The following is a 24,279-nucleotide window of genomic DNA, read 5'->3' on the forward strand; positions in this document are numbered from 1 at the left end:
TGCCACCTAGCCTCCCCCCATCTAGTTTGTTTTTGGTGATGTTCTCCATCTCTTCCTTAGTCATAAACTGCTCCCCTTTCCATAGATCTGATGGGTAAATTAGTCCTTGATCTTCTAATTTGCTTATAATATTGTTTTTTATATCTAAATCCTGTAACCATTTGGATCTTATCTTGGTAAAGGGTGTGAGGTGTTGGTCCAACCTAAGTTTCTAAAAATATGGAACACTTAAGGAATTTTCGTGTCATCCTTGTGCAGGGACCATGCTAATCCTCTCTGTATTGTTCCAATTTTAGTATATGTGCTGCCAAAGCGAGCACAAAACAAGCATTTCCATAACATAGTTTAATAAAAAGATGATTGCAAATGGAACTGCAAATCTTTTATGCATAACTTGCAATTCCTTTTAAATATAAAGTTATGATGTAAATTACTTTTTCTTTCATTTTTTTCCTTCCCTCCTTCTGCCCTATGGATAGCTATCATTAGGCATAAATGTGTATATGTGCATAAAATAATTCTATACATACTTCTGTTTTTCAGTTCTTTCTTTGGTGCAGAGAGCATCATTATTCTTTTTTTTCCTTTGTAGTTAATTTTGCTTAAAGTTGTTCTTAAAATAATAATGTTGTTTCTGTATACAACATTCTCCTGGTTCTACTGAGTTCACTCTTCATTATTTCATGCAGTCTTTCTATGTTTTTTTTCCCTAAAAATCAACCAGCTCATTTCTTTTAGCACAGTAGTATTCCTTCACAATCATATACCACAACTTGTTCCACCATGCCCCAGTTGACAGGCATCCTTGCAGTTTCCAGTTTCTTTACCACCACAAAACGAGCTCTTTCCCTAACCATCTTTGGAAATAGATCTATTTGCAGATTTTGTTTGTGTTTTTCTTGATTTCAAGGCTTGCATTTCAGAGTTTCTGTTCTTCTCTGCTCTTTAGGAATGCATGAACTATAATCTTTACTTCTTACATTTTGTTTCTTTGCTTCTGAGGATTAAACTCATTTTTACAGGTTGTTATTAAAGTATTTCTTTCTAATGAACCGTGGTACAGCGCTCTTTTAGTATTTTTTAATTTGGCTTGAAAATTCTGGATCCTGAGTGTTCATTCTCAGTTTGAGATTCTTTTCAACTGGTGATCTGCATTCTTTCTCTACTCACTTAGCCCTCTGATTCCAGTCAATCCAGAAGTTTTTCTTGACCTATGTTGCCAGGGTTTTTGTTTGGTTATGCGATTTCAGGTAGGCTGATTATTCTTAAATTTTCTTTTCTCAACCTGTTTTTAGTTCATTTGGTTTATTTTTTTATATTAAAAAAACCTTAGAATTTATTCCGTCTGTTGTAGGGTTCTTGGTTTTTTTCACCCAACTTTTGGATTTTGTTCAAATATTTCTTGTGTCATAGAATCAGCAAGTTCTTTTTGACCCATTTCCCACTTTCTGTTTCTCCCTATATTCTACCTCAGTTATTTGAACTTCTTGAACTCTTAATTTGACTTCTAATTTTTTTCTTTCTTTTTTCCAATAGTTTTTGTAGCCCTTGGGACCAAATCTTTTTGAATTTTTCCTTCTGTGAGACTTGGCTTATAATTAATCTCTTCTTGGTTTTCCTCCTGGTCCAATACTGCATTTGCTTTCAGCTTTAAATCTTGGTTTGGGGGTGTATACTTGAGCTGCTTTCACACCCCTGGCCAGGTGCTGCCCTCATTTCTCATATGGAAAAGGGTGGCTGGCACTGCCTCCTACCCAGCCCCTCCTGCAGCCTCCTGAGGCTCCACTATAGCCCAGGTCTCGGGCCTCTGCCACTGTACCCCCTGCCTTCAATGCCCCTCCTAGGAGTTGACCCTGGCTCTTGCCAAGGCTCCCCAGGCCCTTTGAGAAAGGTCCAGCTTTGTGTCTCTGTGGCAGCGCTGAGGGGGCTGGGTCCTGGCTTCCTCTCCCCCTTTACTTGAGCCCCAGCTGCTTGTGGCCATGATGATGAGAGCACCAGCTGCCTGGGAGGGCCATTTGTGGGCACTCTTCCCCCACCCCACCCCTACACACACACACATACACACACACACACACACACACGCCTCTGTGTTCACCTGAGCTTGCAGGTCCCAGAGGGCCTCTGTTCACCTGAGCTTGCAAGTCCCAGAGGCCTCTGTATTCACCTGAGCTTGCAGGTCCCAGACTGACAGTTGTGTTTTTGTGCAGGTCTGGATCAGATGGAGGAGTAGTTCTTTTCAGTTGTCTTTATCCTGTACCAGGAGCACATTTCAGATATTTACTGGGTTTGGAGTTTGTTTTTTTCATTTTTGAATTCTTCCCTTCTCTGGACTCTCCCTTCTCAAAAATAGAGCCTTATAAAATTATTCTTCAGTGTCTCCCATTCCTCCCATATACCAGACTGTTTCCCCCTTTTTCTTGGTTGGTTCAGATTTTGGTGTCACATCTTTTGTTCTTTTATCATATTCAAGCCATATTATTTAAATAAGAGTATTTACAAAAAGAAAGAGACTATATTCTGAAATTCTATGCTTTGGGAATGTAATTAGAAGTACATACTTAGCCTCACTGGCCCTAATTAAGGACTCTTCTTGTCAGTCTGCCAAGGGACCCTCACTCTGCCCCCCCCATCTAGACATCCACTCTGGGGTAGTAGAAGAAAGAGCCCTGGGCTGTCTTGGGGTGTGGTTGAGGCTGATTGGCCACTCAAAAGCCATGGGACGTTGGACTGGTCAATTCCCAGCTCTTGAGGAACTCAGTCTAATGTGAGTAAATGAGTGTGACAGCTGGACCAGTAAGAGTGGGAGACCACACCTGTGATAGGCACAAGGCAAGGAGACCCTGTAATGGGGGAGTTCTGAACTCCCAAGTCCTCATCCAGAAAGGAAGGGAAGGGCATCAGATCTCCAGCACCCCTCCCCCCCCCATACACACCACTACTGGAACTGATGCCCAGAACTTTGCTTAGTCCAGTAAAGGACACCCCTCTTCTCCGGGGGTTCCCCCATTCATCTCCTCTGGACCAGCACCCAGACTGTGAACTTGGGCCCTTGACACCCCCCCCCCCCATTTCAGCATCACTCCTTCCCTTTGGTTAGGGAAGAAAACAGCAGCTCAGAGCTCCCCTTGGCAGACTCATGTTTCTGCTGTTCTGTGCCTTACGGCCTTTCAGGGAGATCAGGGAAATAATTGGGGGCCGCAGCCTCTCCTCTGGGTCCCCAGGATCCAGTTCAGGGCCTACTACCCAGCAGGCTCAACAGATGATGCATCAATGGTTCCCCTGCCCTGCCCAGAGATGGCTCCCAGTATCCTTCCTCAGGCTGTCCTCCCCATTAGAGCGGGTACCTGCAAGGTCTGTCTCCACAGTCCCAGGTGGGCTTCTCAGTGTGTGCTTTCATCTCTTGACTGATGCTCAGGGACTTGGCACAGGAACTGGATATTTCTTAGATTCAGTTTGTACCTCTTTTCCATCTTGTTTTGGATTTTTTTTAAGTTGAAAAGTAGGAAGAGAGGATATCACAATGGGACTGCCAAAAAAGAAAAGCAAGCTGAATGGAAATTCACAGTTTCCTGTGTTTTTCTGTTCTATTTTGAATAAGGGCATGTTCATTTTTATTTGGTGTTTAATTATAAAATAAAAATTACTTTTTTTTTAAATAAAGTCAAAGCACATGACTAGTTCTAAGGGAGTCCAGCAGAGCAGGAATTCACCTGATCATCCCCCTTATAGAAAAGTTCTATATACATCAAAATAGCTCTCAAATGGTGGCAAATAACTGGAACAAATTACATGTCCACTGCTCAGAGAATGGTTAAAGAAGTTGTGTACATGACATGTTGCTCTTCTCTAAGTAATGATTAGTATGAAGAATTCAGAGAAGTCTGAGGAGTAGAACCAGGAACACAACATACACAGTGATTGTAGCCAGGTAAGCAGGAAAAAAACAGCAGTCAAGAGAAAACCCCAGACTGATACTGTGAAATTAGAATGCCTAAGCTTGACCCCAAAGCAGAGGAGAAGAGAGAACTGCCCTTCCTTCTTAGAGGCAGGCAGGGAGGATGACCCTCTGACAGGAGGGTAAGAGGAGAGGTGTGGATTGGAGATGAAAATCATATAAAATGATATAAATGATATAAAAATATCAGTAACCTTCCTCCTCTCCCCCCACATGAAGAATGGGATTAAAATTGTGATATATAATCAAAGTGATTATCAATACATTCAGTTTACCTTGGTGTTCACTTTGAAAGTTGATTTCCTTTCATCTTACACTTCTCTAATAACTTTTTAGATTATCCCCCTTCCAGCTCACACTCTATAGGATATTGAACCTGTAGATTACTCCCAGGGACCCAGTTGTTCTGGTAATTTAACCTCCATGGGAATTGCAAGTGGTGGTTATGGAAAAAAACCTTGGTTCAGATGACTACACTGTCCATAAACTTTAGAGATGTTCTGAATTTCTCAGCATAATTTAACAATTACATTTTTCATGTTTGTTTGAGAGTTGCTCAGAGTTACATTTGAACTATTCCGCATAAAACACTATCAAGGTTTTGGGATTAGTAATATAAATTTATAATTAGAATAATTTCTTTTCATAGGCTTTTTCAGTTTTTTGGCGTGGCAATTTGGCAAATGTTATTCGATATTTTCCAACACAAGCTCTAAACTTCGCTTTTAAAGACAAATACAAACAGATTTTCATGTCAGGAGTTAACAAAGATAAACAGGTAATTCTCTTTTAATATTCCTGGCATTCTTTTAAAATGTGTGATTTTAGATGTGAGATTTCATTTAGGACCTTTTTTTAGTTAGCCTTGTAAAATAATATTTGTAAGAAATTTAAAGCTTAGGAGAAAAATACTTAATCTTAAAAGGAAAAGATTTGCCTCCAATTACACTACTATTGTTTTTATGTGCCATTCATATAATAAGCATCATTTGACACTGTAGTTTGGTGAATAGATAACCAGCCTTGGAGCCAGGAAAACCTGGGTTCAAGTTCAATCTAAGGCACATACTAGCTGTGTGACCCTGGATAAGTCACTTAACTTCTGAATGCTTTCTAAGAAGAATTGCTAGCTTTCATAGAGCACTTGAAGGTTTACAAAGCAATTTCCTTTGTTATCTCATTTGAGCCTCACCACAAACCTGTGAAGTAAGAACATATCCCCATTTACAGATGAGGGAAACTGAGGCCAGGAGATCTTATATGTCTGAGGCGGGTATTTGAACCCAGTTCTTCTTTAGTCCAAGATCAACACTCTTCCCACTATGTGGTGCAGAGAAGGTGGCGTTGGACAGAGGGAATTGCCATCTGTTACCTGCTCTAGATCAAGAAATCACAGGTCCAGTCTCCTGTCCCTATTGCTGTTATATCTAACATTTGTTATATCTTTTTAATGTTAGACCAATTTTTATGTTTATTGTTGCAAGTCTTCTAAGTCTCTTAACAAAACTAATAGTTCATGGATTTTTTAAACCCTAAATAAAATGCTATTATAGTTTAAAAAAAATTTTAATAAAAATTAACTTTATTTGTGAAAAAGTTTTTTAAAAAGCTCTTTTCATGAAGAATAAGAGATTTTCCAATCCTTCTATCCCAGTTACCATACCTAACAAGATCTTCTCTCTGGCACCCTTATCAAGTGGGATTACCTCTTTGATTGAATTAATATCCCAAGGATTTGAAGCATAAAGTCATCCTGACTTTGGATTTTAAATTTTCAAAGAAAATTTGCCAGAGCCAAGTAGCCACATTTATATATATGATAATACTTTTTATTTTATAAACTTTCATATTTTAGATTGTTTGGTTCTTTCAGGACTCAGATATATCTATCAGAATATTAAAGTAGATGAGAACTACTACGATGAAAAATATATTAACATCTTTCAGATTTAGTTAAAAATAGAGGTTATAAGTAGTAGATTGAAATTGGGATAGTGAAAATATGTGTTTTGAAGCATTGATATCATAGATTTAGCTCTAGAAGGAAACCTCCTATCTGACAAACTAAGGACCTGAGGCCTAGAGTTGGCTTGGTTACCTAGGTTAGTTCATTTGTCCAAGGCCACATGAAGGTCTGAGACCCTCTTCTGACTTCACATGCATCTCTCTGGCCAGGCAGCCATCTTTAGCTAACAATCTGCTGGTGTCCAGATTTGGGAATATTAAAGGAAGAGGGATGAAGAAAGTATCTCTTGGAGACAGAACTTGGTTTTGATACACACAAAGACACGTAAAATATTTAAGTGTGTTGGTAGCACAGGATGTGAGAGTCAGGAAGAAAGGAGGTTAAGTCCTGCCTCATACATACTATTTGTGTAAAACTGAAGTTAAAGTATGATGAAAAAAGCTTTTTAAACTGATTAAAAGCATTATGTGGATTTTAATTATGATTATCATAATTATATGAAAATAAAGAAAGTCTAAACTCCAATACCAATTTCCTAACTTCCCAGTAAATGAGGCACAGGAATGTTGTGAAGACTCATGGAGAGAACATGTACAGCACTTTGTGAACCTTGAAGTTCTTGATAGATGCTATTATTGTTATTGTTATTAAAATCAGTACCTTATATCATTTATGTGAAAAATTTAAATTGTTAAGCTTTATTGTTTTATTTTATGAAATCTACTTTTTATATTCATAAACATTGAACAGTTTTCTCATAATGCTTCTGTAAATTTTTTGTTATTAATTTCAGTTCTGGAGGTGGTTTTTGGCTAATCTGGCTTCGGGTGGAGCTGCTGGGGCAACATCCCTGTGTGTAGTCTATCCATTAGATTTTGCCCGAACTCGATTAGGGGCTGATATTGGAAAAGGTGAGATATTTTTGGGAAAAAGCAATAGTTTTGTGTGTGTGTGTGTGTGTGTGTGTGTGTGCCCACATGTGGATAGTTAAACAGGAAATGCAATAGAGGCAGAATTTTATATTTTTCCTGACATTTCTATTCCCAAATTTTTATTTAACTAATTTCCCTCATAGGAGCTATTAGTATGTAACTTGCTGGCTTATTTTTTCCCCTTAAAAAATACATTAACAATGAAACAAAAAAAGATCAGTAAAGGTCCATTTTGCCAAGCTTTTTGGTTTTAATGTTCCAGCCCTGTCTTATGAGGCCAATATCCCATATGAAAAGCTCAACACATATTAGGAAATAGACTTGTCAGCAGAGGCCAAATCCACTTATGCGATATTCTAAAGTATTCATTCTGTTGAGTTGAATGTGAGGTACATATGTCAATTTAATGTAAAAGTCAAATAATGTAATAGTAGAAGGTATTACAATCACCCTGACATTTAGTCATTAAAGTGCCTATCATGAAGTTTTTGGTTTTTAGCATCAGAGAAGTAAAATGATCTGTAGACATCAGTATACTGAATTTACCACATGGTAAGCCATAAATCGTCATTGAGATTTAGTTTCAGATATTTACTTGCAAATATGTGACCATATTAATGAGTTTGACAAATTTCAATAGTGAGGTACACAATAATTTTCAAATGTTGACCTAAAATAAATATTGTGGGTAAATCATAAGATATTCTTTAAAAGTATAAACATTAAAACATATTTTTTTTTGTTTTTGCAAAGTATTGGGGTTAAGTGACTTGCCCAAGGTCACACAGCTAGGTGATTATTAAGTGTCTGAGGTCATATTTGAAATCAGGTCCTCCTGACTTCAGGGCCAATGCTCTATTCACTATACCACCTAACTGCTCCAACATTAAAACATATTAAAGAGAGTTGAACTTATTTTAATATGTTCATTGTTTAGTTTAAAAAGCATATAAATTATATCCCTTTTGTAATGTCACACTGATATTTAAGGAGAGGTCTAAGTTTTGTACTGACAATTTTATTCTAATTTTGACTGAATATTTGGGAAGTAAAGGTTCTGATGTAGAAACGAGGTATACAAGTTCAATGGAAATTTTTAAGAACTTTAAAGCACACTATATAATCTTTTTTTTTCTTAAGTCTTGCAGTGTTTCCTGCTTCTGAAAGCTAGATACACTTGTTTGTAATAAACCATTCTGTATTTATTAATAGTGAATTAAATTAAAATTAAATTATTAGTTATTAAATAATAATTTATTAATATTTATTTAATGTTTCAATTAAATTGATTTTAATTTAATTAATTTAATATTTAATTAAATAAATAGTGAATTTTGTATTCCAAGTATCTCCAATCTAATGAAAAAGATAATCATAGAAAGCAAAGGCTTTGTTCACTAGAGGAGGAGAATTCAGGGCTTCATCTGAAGCTTATTTGACCTGTCTCCCCCACTTGATGGCTGGCGCCTGGAGTCAGAGGACCCGCCTTTGGTTGTTGTGACCTTGGGCAAGTCACTAACCCTCGGGGACACCACTTACTCCATCTCCCAGCTTCCTTATCTGTTAAAGGAGGAAGTTATATTAGATAACAAAGAGATTCCTTCCAGCCCCAGTTCTGTGATCCTGTGGCTTTTAGTTGTGAATAAATTTAAATGAATTTGGAGTCCAGAATTGGCTTCATTCAGTCATGAATGTATATTATGTAACACTTAACTTTGTTAGAGAACAGATTAATTTTTGATTCTTCTAAGATTACAGCACCTCAATTTAAATCATATTCTATTACATATTAACATTTTAAATCAAATTAAATGTACTATTAGAAATCTTGGGTTAATTCTTTCATTTTCTTTATTAGCTTGCTTGTTAAGTAGCAATTCAAAATTTAAAGATGTAGACTTTTGCATTATAAATTAGGGTAAAAAAAAGCCCTTTGTTTAATTTTCATTCTAGATTGTGTTGCTTAATAGGAAATGTGCTTTTATTTTAGGTCCAGAAGAACGGCAGTTCAAAGGTTTGGGTGACTGCATTCTCAAGATAGCAAAATCCGATGGTATCACTGGTTTATACCAAGGGTTTGGGGTTTCTGTACAGGGCATCATTGTGTATCGAGCCTCTTATTTTGGATCTTATGACACAATTAAGGTAATTTTTTTCATTTTTGTTCCTGCAACATCTTCATTTTTGTAAACTGAACTAAATGTTAGAGCTTTGTTATATCTGCTTAGTTAGAACAGCATAGGCTGCTCAAATAAGACCAAACAGTCTGACATTTTCTCACTCAGAGATTATGAAGCTAGGGAGTGAGGCCCTGCCACGTGCAGAGGATCATCTCTGCATTCTGCCTTTGGCCATTCCCAGCCTCACCTCCCGAGGCCTGTGGACCAGGCAGTGCAGACCAGGGAGGGCTCCAGAAGGAGGCTGCTCATGGGATCACTGGTATGATTGTCATGGCTGCCTCTGTCTGTATTGTAATGTGGTTTTGAACCTGTTTAGTTCAGGTTTTTAATGCATTGGGATTAAATGCAGAAGCCAGGTATTTCCTTCATGAATAACAATCTGCAACAAAAGAGGTTTGCAAAGTATTTAACATGCTATTTCATTCTATCCTTACAAGAACAAGAATCTTAGGAGGTCCATGCAATCATGATCCCCATTTTGCAGATGAGGAAAATGAGGTGACTAGAGCCCCACATCTCATGAGCACCTGAGGCTGGGTTTTATTTCAGGTCCTCCTGACTCTGGGCCCCATACAGTGGCCACTGTGATGCCAGTTACAGGATCTGGACTCCTTGGTGTGGCTTGGCAGTGATGGCAGTGGCTCCTGAAAACTGACCCCAGTGGCGGGCACCAGTGCCTCCTACCAGCCCTCATCAGCTGGTTCTCAGCAACCTCCTCCTGACAGGGATCCAGAATCCATGACAACAAATGTGCGCAGGAATCCCCCCCAGCCTCCAAGTTCCTAGAAGTTTCCCTCTTGTTTATAAGGGTCCTACTTTTTTAACCTTTATATTTTTGTAAGATTTGTCCTTTGACGTACAAATTGAGGATATTTCAGAAATTAAGCACACTGCTGAATATAACCTTCTTTTCTCATTAGGGCTTATTACCAAATCCAAAGGAAACCCCATTCCTCGTGTCATTTTTCATTGCTCAAGTGGTGACTACCTGCTCTGGAATACTGTCTTATCCCTTTGACACAGTCAGGAGACGCCATGATGATGCAGGTATGTGACTTGATTTTGTTGTTGTTGTTATGAATCCTTAGATTAAGCAGATGAGATGTTATGTACTCTGGTAATCAGTATGCTTGACTCAAGGCAGTCTTCTGGGGTTTAGGTCCAAAACTGAAAATAAAACAAGGCATTTCTAATTAACAGTCAACAAAAGAGGTTTACTTAGAAGAGATCATGAAAGGGTTGTTCATCCGAGATCAAAATAACATAAATATTAAGATTTACAAGATAACAGCCCTCAAACATTATTTTTCTCACTTTATTGGTTCTTTTTTAAAAATTTAATTTATTTAAAGCAATGGGGTTAAGTTGCCCAAGGCCACATGGCTAGGCAATTATTAAGTGTCTGAGGTCGGATTTGAACTCAGATCCTCCTGACTCCAGGGCCGGTGTTCTATCCACCCCACCACCTAGCTGCTGCCCCACCTCACTTTTATTGATGACAAAACTGAGGCTTAGGTTGGGGTGACTCATCCATGGTTACATAATGTGACCTGACTCCAGGTCCTTTGATGCCAAAACCAGGGCACCATATTAGAAGAAGCAAAAATACAAATGAATCCAAATGGTGTGACCCATGGTAGCCATAAATAGACCATGGTGTATTCCCAGCAGTGACTTATATGCAAGAAATGAGTTAAAAGGACAGCTAGGTGGCATAGTGGATAAAGCACTGGCCTTGGAGTCAGGAGGACCTGGGTTCAAATCCGACTTCAGACTCTTAATAATTGCCTAGCCGTGTGGGCCTTGGGCAAGCCACTTAACCCCGTTTGCCTTGCAAAAAAAAAAAGAGGTAAAAGATGACATTTAGGGACAAGTCTAATCATAAAAGATAGTGAGCTGTATATGTGGTGAAAGATCCTACATTACGCCCCTGGTATATTAAAAAATGTGAGGAAGGCCTCAGAGGAATTTCTGTGGGCGCTTTAATGTGAAGATGGACAAAAAAAATCCTTGAATGAGGTGGTGGGAAGTTTTGCTCTACATGGAAATATCCACCTACTGGTCACAAAGTAAGCAAGAAACAGGTGATTGGGACAGTGCTCAAGGTGATGAGCAGCTAGAACTGGGGGGGGGGGGGGGGGACATGAGAGGGAATGAGAGCCTGGAATAATGGTGCGAGCTTGGGAAAGCAGCAGATCAGGATAAAAGGCCCAGCAGGCTGAGAAGTCAGAGTAACATTGGGGGTTGGACCTGGCTGCGATGGGGCTGGGGCATGGTGTGGAAAGGCTCCTTTGACTTCTCCAGGCTTCTGGGATCAGGAATTATAGCAGCTATGGAGCAACATACATAATTACATTCCCACTAAAAAAAATAAAAACAAAAACCCTCCAAGCGAAAGCAGGAGCTGTCCAGGGCAGGAATGGGGGACTTGGCTTGAGACCTTTGCCCCCACTCGCCCCCCTGTGCTTCATCCACATGTCACTCATCCCCTCCTCTGTGTCTGTGTCCAACCCCATGTGTCTGCCCCATGCAAGTTCCTCCTGTGCTCCTCCTGTCCCAGCCCCCACATGTCCTTCAGTTGTGTGCCAGCCTCCTCTCTCCATCAGTTTGCCTTCCTATCCCACCCATCTGCAGACAAATTCACATTACATAAAAGTAAAAACCACTTTATGAAGTAGGTCTCTGGACAAGTCCAGCCCTCTTAAAGCAAAAACTGTCAATATTTATGATTTCCATTCAGATTTTTCTGATTCCACAACGTTTAGAATTTTATTAAATGTGGAAGGGCCATTGAAACAGACTGAAAGGAGAAATTTGAGGCAGGGGGGGACTTGTTTTCACCTGTGGGGGATCAGAAAAGGCTTCATGGACTTGGAAAGAAGAGAGAGCTGTGATCATGGTTAATTCATTCTGGGTACAGAGGGTGCCATGTGATCTATACAGGTGCACAGAGGTAAGGGAAGTTGGACCCAGGCTGTAGAGGACCTTAAAGGCAAAACCAAGCCATCTGTATACATTCACTAAACCATGGGAACCATTCAAGGCTTTTGCCCAAGGAATATCATGATCAGACTTGTTCATTTGGAAGATATTAGAGAGAAGGCAAGGAGACACATAGGGACATATTCATCTAGTCCAGGAGAGAGGTGCCAATGAGAAAGAAACAGAAGTTGTCAAGGGATTGAGGGGGAGGGACAGAGGAAGAGTTTAAAAGAAGTTTTGAGCAGCCTGCATCCCTGGAAAAGTGATGGTACAAAAAATGTGGAAGGGGAATTTTGTTTATACTTTTTTCCAAAGCACCTACCAAATTGTCGTTGTATTCAGTTGTGTCCCCATTTGGGGTTTTCTTAGCAAATATTCTGGAGTGGTTGGTTGGTCATTTCCTTCTCCAACTCATTTTACAGTTGGGGAAACTGAGGCAGACAGGGTGAAGTGACTTGCCCAGGGTCACCCCACCTGATAAATGTCCAGACTTCAGACCCAGTCATCTATCTACTGTAACACCTAGCTGCTCCTACTTTTTTTTAAGGGGGCTATCTTGAAATCTTGGTAATAAATTTAAGCAAAATTTTACTATTTATTATCAGTCAGAAATCAGCAATGTGTCAATGAGTTGGCTTTGTTTGAAGAACTTCACTGTAATCTTATATTCAAAAATAACTTAAGAAGTTCACTATTGGGGCGGCTAGGTGGCACAGTGGATAGAGCACCGGCCCTGGAGTCAGGAGGACCCGAGTTCAAACCTCAGACACTTAATAATTACCTAGCTGTGTGACCTTGGACAAGTCCCTTAACCCCATTGCCTTGCAAAACCCCCCCCCCCCAAAAATGTTCCCTATTCATTCATCTGCCTTCACACTTAGAGGGCAATAGTATTCACCCCTAGAACTAACCTCATCTAATTCTTAAAATATTAACCTTGAAGTCTCTGGCCAACTATTAGAACTCTGCGGCTCCTGTGCCACATGGTTTCCTCTTCAGATGAGGAGAAACAGCTATTTCTGAGTCTTCAGGCTGTGTAGAATCCTGTTTTGAGTCCATCAGCCTGGGGAACCAGCCCCACTGTTAGCGAGAGGAATTCAAGTGGAGTTGGGAGTGGAACTTCCCTCTGTCCCTGCTCACACCAAGGATGGGATAATGTAAGCCTTAGTCTCAAGGGCAGCATTTGGAGCAGCAGGAGAGAACAGTTACTCACTGATTCCCCTAAGTGAGAATTGCATGTGGGCAAGCAACTAAAGTTAAATGACATTTCAGAAAGAAAAATGCTAACGACTGAAAACCAAATCATTCTTGTGCAATTACATATTACTACATAGTGAAGATCTTGAGACAAAAGGTTTTAATTTGTAACATTTACATGTTGATTGGTCTTTGTTTTGCTGCAGAGTGGTGAGTCTGAGCGCCAGTACCAGGGGACCATTGACTGCTTCATGAAGATCTACCAGCACGAAGGCACAAAGGCTTTCTTTCGAGGAGCCTTCTCCAACGTCCTGAGAGGCACAGGTGGTGCCCTAGTGCTGGTCTTATATGATAAAATCAAAGCGTGGTTAAATATTGACGTTGGAGGTAGTTCGGCAGAATAATTGGCACTTAGTATATAGAACTTCCTTGTTGGATATACCCATTACAGAGCTATCATTTGTATACTGGTTAACTTGTTATTATCAGTATTTTCTTAAATTGCTAATTCTGTAATAAAGCTCTGGCTGTTTTCAAGGCTTTAAATACTGCCAGTCAGCTAGTTATGTGCTTCTTCACCCTCTCTCATGAAACCTTTTACATTTTTTTCCACCAGTAGTACATATTGTTTCTCTCAGCATAAAATATTTTATTTTTATTATAAAAAATAAAAATCTGTTTAAAACCTAATCAGTGAAATTATTTTCCTTTCAAATCTGCTGTTTTTTTAATATGCCTTTCACAATCATCTAAGTCATCTACTATGATTAAACGTTTCTTTAAAAGTTCATCCAGGAAAGTCAGCATTTAGCTATATTTGTGTAAGCTTTCTTCCATGGCATCTCTCCTGGAGCTTTTCATTTATTACTATGTATCCTATACCTTAATAAAGCACCAATAGCTATCAAGTGCCAAAGAAGCCAGAAAATTCCTTTGAAAACAAACAACCCATAATCCTCTGCCTTTGGAAGTTCTAGGGCTTATCTCCCCCTTTAAAAGTCTGTTATGTAGCAATCCGGGAACAGTGAGTGTCTGTACTGTGTTGACTGACAATAAAGTTTAAAACAATTATAAATCAGTTTATAAAAGGCCATGAGGCATCCTGCCATGTAGTAAAAAGAAAAAACCAAAGAACTGTGTGGCCTTGTGCCAATCCTTTTATTTCCCAAGGCTTCATGGTCTTCATCTCTAAAATTGTGAGGTTGGATTAGTTCCTCTGAGGTGGAGGAAATGTTTGATTATACAGAAGTGCTTAAGACAAGAAACAGAATGTAAGGACAGATGAGATTCCCTCAGCGTTTGGAGAAGGGATCTAGAAGAAGTGCACTAAGTTCTTACTGGTACTGATGTCAAAGCAGAGGTAATAATTGCAGGAAATTATAAAGCTATGAATGAAAGAAATGGGGAAGGTGTTGCACTGTGAACAAAAGCAGTCATGAACAAACTTGCCATTAAAAGTCAAAGTCAGTCACTGTTGTTACTCCACTCCCCTCTGCCACAGGTGAGTTTTTGTTGAGGGCCATATCTTGACTTGCAAGTGAATTAAGTGAAGCAGAGCAGCTCAGCCTTCAACCCCACTGCATTGACGAGACAAAGGTCAAGACTGGCAGTGGCATAGGACAAACCTTTCTAAACAAAGGTCTTTCTCAGGTCTCATTTTATCTGAGACGATTAAGGACTAGAGAAGAATTGTGACAGAAGATGACCTTGAGCTGATCCGGTGCACAAAACTTTAAAAAAAAATCTCTAGTTACACTTCTTTGTAGATGGATAGATTCTACCCTTACAGCACAGAATCCATTCAAAACTTGTGCCCCTTGGCTAGATCTCTAAAGACCCTGCCCTGTCCCTCTATTCTTCCTCTAGTCCTCCTCAAGATTTCATGGATACCCTAAACATTGCAAAATACCTTATATAGTGTATATTTGAAATGTTTTTGCACACATCTCATTTGAAACTCAGCAACCTATGAGCTAAGTGTTGAATAACTGTTTTAAAAATTCACAGGTGGTTATTTGCAAGAGGAGCTCAGATATTCCACAAACGTGGGTCTCCTGAAAGGACTTTGCTGCTTTGTGGGATCTGGTGCCTTCTTGGGAGGCCAGCTTCAAAGAGACCCAGGCTTGAGCTCTGGCCCTTGCCTTGCTTCTTTGGGATTCATTCATAACCTATAGAAAGAATTTTCAGATCTCAAACTCATTGATTCTTTAAATGGGCAGGAAGTACCCAGGGAACTATTCCTAGAAAAAATTAAAGCTGTGTGGTTCAATGAGGGATCTTTATCATTCATCTTCCTATTCCCCCCCTCAGAAAGGTTCTTTATCTCTGACTCTTGATTATTTTGATTTCCCTTCGCTCTAGATAGATAAAGCATTTCCTAAGCTCAATACAGACAAGAGAGCCCCTCTGCCCCCCAAAAGCCTTCATTCTAATGAAGGGATTGATACAAAGGAGTCCTGGAAAAGTTGGGGGAGGGAGGTTGGGGGATAAAAGCATACTGAACTTCCCAAGTAAAGGCCACACATGAGTGGGCTGTCATAAGGTATAGGTTCTTTACCTGGATTTATGAACTTTTTAAAAATACTCCAAAATTCACTGTAGATTTCCTTTGTAATCCTATTTTATGCATTTAAAACATTCCAAGAAGTGTCTCTAGAAGTCACCAGACTGCTAAAGGGTCCATTACACAGAAAGAAGGTAAAGACACCTTTGGCATTCGACCAACCAGGCTTTTCCCATGGTGGTCCTGTTAAAACAATCTGAGTTTTGTGGGAACCTGAGCCCTCACCCATATCTCTTCCTCCCCCAAGGAAACCCCTCGAGCTGTTTTAGGATGCTTATAGGCATTCTTGTGAGGCTGACATCCTTTAACTTCCTAAGTACAGGGAAACCTTTCATTTCATTCATTCAACTAGTAGTAAGTACTCAATGGAAAATGGAGTTGGTAGTCCCTTAGGAGTATGGCCATAAGTGAGACCATATTTACCTGAAAGCTTAAAATGTATGTCACCACTGTGGGGGACCTCTTGTGTGGAAACTCCTTTCCCAAACAGATCAGCAGCCCCTCCTTGGACACTCAGGACATGGTTTGGTGAGCCAGGTCCCAAGGCATCCTGAGCCAGTTCCCTCTTCCATCTTGCTCCTTGAGAGACTGCGAGGAGGAGGGAATAGATCTGTCCCTTGTCATCTCTCCTTTGGACAAAACGTCTCTAAGGGTCTGTCTCAATTGGCCTTTCAAGAAGTCATAAAGGGATAGCTCCAGTCTCCTTCCCTCATCCTTCTTCAAAGGAGGCCTTGATTCCTTCCTGGAGGAGAGCAGGAGATTGGACCAGGGACCAGCCAATGGGATCTGAGAGAAAGGAGGGACCAAGATAGAATTAGAACCAACTGTGCCCTAAAATAGGTCATTAGCTAAGGAAATCAATTTGAGATTCAAGCTGTCCTCCTGATCACTGTTTGTAAGGGGAAAGGGAGGGCCTCAAGCTAGGAGTCCAAGGCTTGACAAGCCTTCCCGCCATGCGGTCTTCACAATGAGCAAATTGAAAAGCCATTCACCCAAATGTAGGCAAAAATCATAAAAAGCTTACAGATGAGAATGTGTGTCAGAAGGAGCTCTCTCAAGAAAGCAAATCATCTTAACAGAAACAGAGAGGGGGAGAGGGGGGAGAGAGAGAGACAGAGAGAGATAGAGACAGAGACAGACTGAAAGAGAGAAACGGAGATAACAGAGAACTGAATCAGAGACAGAGACAGACAGACTGAAAGAGACAGAGACTGAAAGAGAGACAGACAGAGATGGAGACAAAGAGATGAGAGAGGAAAGGGGGAGAGACACACAGTCAGAAACAGAGTCAGAAACAGAAAGAGAGAGACAGTTTGAGATTGGGAGGAGGGTGGGCTGAGGAGGGTATGGAAGTCTCTAGAACAGAAAACTAGCAAAAGGGACATGTTCCATGTAACTACTCTGCTACACTTCAGCAGCTTCTAACAGTCTTTGCCTCAAAGAACTGGAAATCAAGTAAATGTCCTTCAGTTGGGGAATGGCTTAGCAAACTGTGGTATATGTATGTCATGGAACACTATTGTTCTATTAGAAACCAGGAGGGACAGGAATTCAGGGAAGCCTGGAGGGATTTTCATGAACTGATGCTGAGCAAGATGAGCAGAACCAGAATATTGTACACCCTAACAGCAACATGGGGGTGAGGATCAATCTTAATGGACTTGCTCATCCCTTCAGTGCAACAATCAGGGACAATTTGGGGGTATCTGTGATAGAGAATACTATCTGTAACAGAGAAAGGATTGTGGAGTTTGAACAAAGACTATAGATTGTTATCTTCAATTTTTAAAAAAATATACCTTATGTACTACATAATTTTGCTATCTCTAATATTTTCTTTTCTCTCACAACATTCAATTTTCATCTATGCATATCATGGAAATAAATGTAAAGACTATCAGATTGCCTTCTGTTGGGGGGGAGGGGGAGAGAAAGGAAGGAAGGGCAAATTGTAAAATTCAAAACTGCCAAAAAAATCATTAATATAAACTACTATTGTATATAATTGAAAAAAATAAAATATTTATATTTAAAAAATAAGGGGCAGATAGAAGGCACAGTGGATAGAGTACCAGCCCTGCAGTCAGGAGTACCCAAGTGCAAATCCAGCCCCAAACATTTAATAAATTACCTTGCTGTGTGGCCTGGGCAAGTCACTTAACCCCATTGCCTTGCAAAAACCTAATAAAATAAAATAAATAAGTAAATTTAAAAGCCTTTGCCTCTGGACACCTGAAGAAAGTCTGGAGCCACATATCTTCTCTTTCAGAGATGGAAGCCAGAAGACCAGGTTCTTTTTCCTCAAGCTCTTAGGGAGCACTGAAAAATCACTACCAATGAGGAAAAGTCCTGTGCAAATGGGCTTTGAGCACAAGATACAGGAGTTATTCCTCCCTTTTCAGAACTCTCAGGGCACTTTGTACTTCTGTTGCATATGCATCATGTTGTCATCATTAAACATTTTAATAATTGTATTATGTAATTTTAATCAAAGTTGTTTGTCTGTCATTCTCAAAGAAGTCCATGGCATCAGGGTGGTGATGCCACGACAAGAATGTGAATTGCATTTCAGTGAGGGGGTGCTGCACAGTCGCCAGTCTCACCCTCTCCTTCAGAGCCATCTGGGTCCAGTGGGCAGCTAGGGATCAGGATGATTTGAGAAGCCCCAGATACAGTGGGGGACTGAATTGGCCATTTGAAGCTCAGGTCTTTCCCAGGTCTCAGTTTGACTGAGACAACCCCTATTCAGTGATTACAGTGCCTCATCTCTCCTAATAGACTATAAGCTCCCTAAAGACAGGGCCTATTTTTATTTCTCTCATTACCTTGTATGCAAAATCATAGATTTCTAATTAGAAGAGACCCCAGAGGTCATCAGGCTCCCCCTCCCCCCTCCATATTTTGAAATGAAGAAACCAGAACCCAGGGGAGTTGTGACTTGGCCAAGATCTTGCAGCTCAATAATGACAGATCTGGAGACTTGGGATCTCAGCCCTAAATCCAATGAATATGTGGATACTGTATGAGAAGAAGCAGTCTCATTGAGCCTACTTTCCCCCATGGGGTCTCCAACAAACATGAGCCCTAGCATGTCCTGGATGCTCAGTTAAGTGTTGGCTGAATGCAAATTGATGCAAATGCATCTTGACGGAGCCCAGTGGTAATCAGCTCCACTTGTGTCAAGTGAGCATTAGAACAACTGGGGGGGGGGCAAAATCCTGGAATTAGGACACTGGAAGTCGGTCACAGCTGACCTCAGAAGGGCAGGCAATGAGCTGGTGATGGCACAGTGGTGAAAGGGCTTTCTAGGGGAGCCCCTGAATTTCGAATAGCAGGAACAGCCGGTGAACCTGACGCAATATTTCAAGATTTCCACTGAGAGTGACCCTTTGGCTTCCTATGGTGAGCTAGGATTGTGAGGATAAGTGAGTCTCATTCCTGCATCACTTTCCTCATGAGCACGCATCATGCAATCCTACCAGTTTGCAAGCATTTCTTAGGTTTTTATTACATATTAAACTGGGTATTAAACAAAGAAAAATGGGGGTGGGGATAGGAGAATCCCTGTCTTCAAGGCCCTTATGTGTTAATGGGGAAGATAACATGTCTATCAGTTAATAAATGCAAGATCCATAGAGAGCACATGACTGGTCCAACCGTTCTGGAGAGCAGTTGGAACTCTGCCCAAGTGCTCTAATACTGTGCAGCCCCTCTGATCCAGGAGGACCACCACTAGGTCTGTATCTGAAGAGATTCTAGAAGAATATATGGCAGGTGGAGAAAATACAGCAGTTGAGGGGATCAGGACAGGCCATCCAGAAGTGGGGGATCTTGAGTTGGGTCTTAAAGAGGGGTGGAGAGAGGATTCTAGAAGTGCCAAGATCTTCCTATGGCCTTGGGAGACCTTGTAGGAAAGGAAATAGCAAGTGATTGACAACTAATGCGACACACTGAATGGGCACAAGAGCTGAGTGGGATGAGCAGGGGTAAGAAGGGTCTGGGTTTGGTCCAGGCAGGGCTGCTGAATTTGGAAGAAATAGAATGTGTTCTGTTGTGGATGTGAGATCTTCAGATCACTAAGAACTGAATGTGTCATGAGTCCAAATTCCTCATTTCATAAATGAGAAAAATCATCCAAGACAGGATGTGAACTAAGGTCTTCCCATCATACTGGATTTGTGACGTCTATAGGAAATCTGGTTCAGTACTCAGTTCCAGTACTAAGGCTCCAGAGAGAGGTGAGGGCTGGATGGGTTCACCTGGGAATCATCTGTATAGAGAAGCTAATACACTCCTCAAGTGTAATGACTCCAAACCCATAAATAAGACAGCCCTGGGGCTGCAAAAAACAAGAAAGCTCTAAGCCATCCTGTCCAAGTAAGACTAGCAATGATGACCCAAAAGGGTTAACCCCAAGGGGGGTTAACTATCCACTAGCTGCCAATTCCCCAGCAGTCTTCCCACCCCCACTAGCATGAGTCAGCAGCAATCCTCAGGTCCAGGCCCCTTTGCTCCCTTCTCCTATGACAGATCCTACTAGAGCCAGACAAGAACCTTAGACAAACCCTCCAGACTAGCCTGAGTGGTTGGGGGGCCTTCCCCCTGCAGGCCCAGCAAACAGACCACTCTTGGTCACTGTAGGAGATGGCCTCTCAGGCTAGCTACTGAATCTACTGTCTCTTGTGTACTCCAGGACCCTTGTACTGTATGTTACAGACTTGCCAAGTCTGCATCAAGGCAAGCAGCATCATAGACAGGATCCCAAAGCCAGGAAGGAAGCTCGCTCGGGAGAGATTGCTTATTGTATGATCACCTGGTTGGGCTGTTGTGGGTCTACATTAGAGCAGGAGTGCTTTCCTCCCAGCATCAGCTCTGGGAATCCCTGTGTCTGGGAAGGGCAGCTCTGCTGGTCTCTGGGTTGAGGCTCAATGGCTATTTCAAAAGCTGTTGTCACAGCTTTCCTGCCAACTGGAAGAGGAAATCTTATCACAACTGGGGAGAGAATAAATCTTACTGTGTGAGTTTGCTCTTTACAGTCCCTTGGGGGGTGGTTGTTTGACCTTCATTCTCAACAAAGACCCTGACATCAGGGAGGTGATGCCATGGCAAACAAGTGACTTGGATTTGAGTGACAAACAAGTGACTTGGATTTGAGTGATTTAAGTTACCAGCCTCGTTTTCTTCTCAAGAGCCATTTGGGTCCAGTGACCGGAAATGGAGAGGGATGACTGGAGATGGCCCTGGATGGAGGCAGTCAGAGTTAAGTAATTTGTCCAGGGTCCCACAGCTATTAAGTGTCTGAGGCCAGATTTGAACTCCTGTCCTCTTGACTCCAGGGTCCGTATTCTACCCGCAGGGTCACCTTGCTGCCCCTGGTTGGAAACATTGGAATCAATGGACATACTGGCTCTCCAATTAGCCATTCATAGTCCAGAATTGCCTCCTGTCACTTCTCTTTTTTCTCCCCAAAGACTCCTAAGTTGTATCTCCCTACACATACAAAGTATCTTTCAAGGGACCACCAAACCTTTCTAGGAAACAAGACTACAAGACTTGAGCCTGGGAATGACATTGAAAGTGATCTGCTAAGAAGGTTGTTAGAGTATGGGGATCAAGGGTACATCAAGGGATTGGCCAAGGCAAGCAAAAGGGCCACTTATTAGGGAGAGAGGAACAATGTCAAAGGATATATGAGATGACTAGGAGAGAATAAAGGGGAATTTCAGAGAATGGCCCCAATTTTCTTCAGTGAAATGTGAATTATGACCCTCAGCCAAGAAGAAGGGAGATATGCCTGAAGAGAGAAGAGAAAGTAAGGGACAGCTGCTGCAGTAACTAGGACAGGAATCAGTCATGGAGGTTGCCGTGTTACAGTGAGGACCCAGTTGAGATTAATTAGTAAGAATCTGTAGCGGACCCCGCTTGTACAGGGTCATGATTTTTTTTTCAACTATATTCAGCAGCATGTGGAGGAGCAGAGGAGACAGGGTGAATACTATAGCACTAGGGCTTGGAAAGACATGACCGGTGATAGGACAAAGGGGAAAGACAATTCAAGTTGGAGAATATTGTGGTTGGTTCACCAGAGAGAAAGACTAAAGAAGAAAGTGTAACCAGTGCAGGCTGATAATATGGGTAAGAAAGGGACAAAAGGAATGTAAGTCCCAGAGAAGATGAAGAATAGGGTTAGGAATTATAAGTTGCCCTGCCCAATTAAAAAAAAAAAAAGATAGTGGGGTGGCTAGGTGGTGCAGTGGATAGAGTACCGGCCCTGGAGTCAGGAGGACCTGAGTTCAAATCTGGCCTCAGACACTTAATAATTACCTAGCTGTGTGGCCTTGGGCAAGCCACTTAACCCCGTTGCCTTGTTTTAAAAAAAAGAAAGAAAAGAAAAGGAAAAAAAAGGTAGCCCAACAATAAAGTATGATCACATGATCACATAAAGGAATTTCAGAACTCATGAGCACGGAACTTCAGTGATGACAAGATCATGGACATAACTACATCTGGTATTGGTGGCTGGGGGGAATAAAGAGATAATGGAAATAGACTGAGGAGCTAGGAAGTTGTGGTATCTGAGGGTTATCAATATAAATTTCAAAATTCCCTAGTACAGGAAAGAAATGGATTGGCTAGAAAGACCTAGTCACTGACTTTATTAAGGAAGAAAGGAGACTGTCGTAGAGATTTGATAGATAAAACAGTCACCAGGATGAGGAGGAGGATGAAGATGGGGATGATAATAGGCATTTGATTCAGTCACCTCCTCTATCCATTGACCCATACATATCTCTCCTCCCTTTGGTGCATTCACTTTCCTCTCTTTTCTTAGCTCTTTTCAGTCTGGCTTCTGACTTCATGATTCAACTGAAACTCCTCTCTCCAAAGTTGTTGCTCTCTAAGGTGTCAAATCCAATGACATTTTCTCTATCCTCACCTTCTTTTTTTTTTTTTTTTGCAAAGTAAATGGGGTTAAGTGGCTTGCCCAAGGCCACACAGCTAGGTAATTATTAAGTGTCTGAGACCAGATTTGAACCCAGGTAATCCTGACTCCAAGGCTGGTGCTTTATCCACCTAGCCACCCCGTATCCTCACCCCTTCTTGACCTCTCTGTAGCCTTTGTACCTTTTAGTCACCTTATTCTCTTTGAGAGTTTCTTCTCTCTAGGTTTTGAGGACATTGCTTTTTCTTGGTTCTCTTATCTATCTGACTACTCTTTTGTCTCCATTGCTGGATCGTTCTAAGCACTACTAAAGGCAGGTATCCCACCAGGCTCTGCCATGTGACCTCTTTTCTTCTCCTTTTATACCATTTCACTTGTGATCTCATCAATTCCCATGGATTCAATTTTCATCACTATGCTGATGATTCAACTATCCTTATCCAACCTTAAACTTCACTCTCACATCTTAACTACCACTTAGATATCTTGAACCGCTAATATTAAACTCAACATGTCCAAAATTGAATCCATTATCTTGCCTCCATAACACTCCTTTCTTCCTTACTTTCTTATTACCATCTTCCTAACCACCAAGGCTTGCAATATAGGAATCATCAACTCCTCACCCTCATTCCCTATATCCAAAGCCTATCAATTGACTTTTGGAACATCTCTTTCATACATTCCTTTCTCTACTCTGACACTGCCACCACCCTGGTACAGTCCCTCATCTCATACCTACACTACCTCAATAGCAAGCTGGTTGATCTCCTGGACAGAAGTCTCTTCACTCTGCAGCCTATCTGCCATTCATCTATCTAGTTGATCTTCTTCAAACATTGGTCTGACCATGTCCCTCCCCTACTCAATAACTCCAGTGGCTTTGATCTTCAGGGTCAAATATCAAATCCTCTGGAGTTCAAAGCCCTTTATAACTTATCTTTACCCACCTGTGCAGTCTTCTTATGCATTATGCACCTCCACCTAATCTGTGATCCAGTAACACCAGCTTTCCTACTGTTTCTTGAACAAGACAAGACACTCCCATCTCCCAACTCAAGATATTCCCAAGGCCTGAAATGTTCTCCTTCCTTATTCCAACTCTTAGAATTAGTTCAAATGCCATTTCTTGAAGGAAATCTTTCCCTGTACCTGCTAGAGTCCTCCCTATCTTTCATCTCTCCTATATGTATGCATTAGTAACCAGGAAAGCAACAGCTCCATTTTATCTATGGTTTCTGTATCTTGCCTCTGACTCCCCATCATACCTGTAACCTTTCTCACTCTTGGCACAGCAAGGTTAGGACTATCTAAGAGAGCAGGTTACATGAGATACCTACCCTGAAGTAGTCTTTTCTGATACTAGCCCCATCAAAGGATACCACTTCCTGTATTTCTACCCTAGGAATCCCCCAGCAACAGTCAATGTTCAGATGCCCCATACCCAAATTCACCTGCCTAAATAGAAATCTATATAAATTTTGTCCTTTGTCCCTTTGGTTCTGTCCCATTGGCTGGAAAACTCAATAAACCCTCAATGGTTCCTAAATTTATACTATTG

At 41.0% G+C, this 24,279-nt stretch overlaps 1 protein-coding gene, 1 long non-coding RNA gene and 1 other non-coding gene across 4 annotated transcripts; 1 reads left to right on the plus strand and 2 right to left on the minus strand.

The window, feature by feature from the left end:
• Positions 1-213: 213 nt before the first annotated feature.
• On the minus strand, positions 214-320 carry LOC141519799 (U6 spliceosomal RNA). The gene has a single exon (XR_012477435.1). It is a non-coding gene; the product is annotated as a U6 spliceosomal RNA (small nuclear RNA).
• Positions 321-2,714: 2,394 nt separating this feature from the next.
• LOC141519086 (ADP/ATP translocase 4-like) lies at positions 2,715-10,088 on the plus strand. Its single transcript, XM_074231543.1, has 6 exons — positions 2,715-2,764; positions 3,172-3,371; positions 4,615-4,733; positions 6,715-6,832; positions 8,844-8,998; positions 9,954-10,088. The coding sequence occupies exons 1-6, from the start codon at positions 2,715-2,717 to the stop codon at positions 10,086-10,088; spliced, it is 777 nt and encodes a 258-aa protein (XP_074087644.1).
• A 6-nt stretch (positions 10,089-10,094) lies between these two features.
• LOC141517408 (uncharacterized) lies at positions 10,095-23,051 on the minus strand. 2 transcript variants are annotated; one of them, XR_012476841.1, is made up of 3 exons: positions 22,901-23,051; positions 16,199-16,561; positions 10,095-10,200 (listed from the first exon to the last, which is right to left on the minus strand). It is a non-coding gene; the product is annotated as an uncharacterized LOC141517408 (long non-coding RNA). The 2 variants fall into 2 exon arrangements; XR_012476842.1 differs by lacking the exon at positions 10,095-10,200 and adding an exon at positions 13,358-15,380.
• Between the last annotated feature and the right edge of the window lie 1,228 nt (positions 23,052-24,279).

The sequence above is a fragment of the Macrotis lagotis genome, chromosome 3 (assembly GCF_037893015.1).
Source record: "Macrotis lagotis isolate mMagLag1 chromosome 3, bilby.v1.9.chrom.fasta, whole genome shotgun sequence".
Lineage (NCBI taxonomy): Eukaryota > Metazoa > Chordata > Mammalia > Peramelemorphia > Peramelidae > Macrotis > Macrotis lagotis.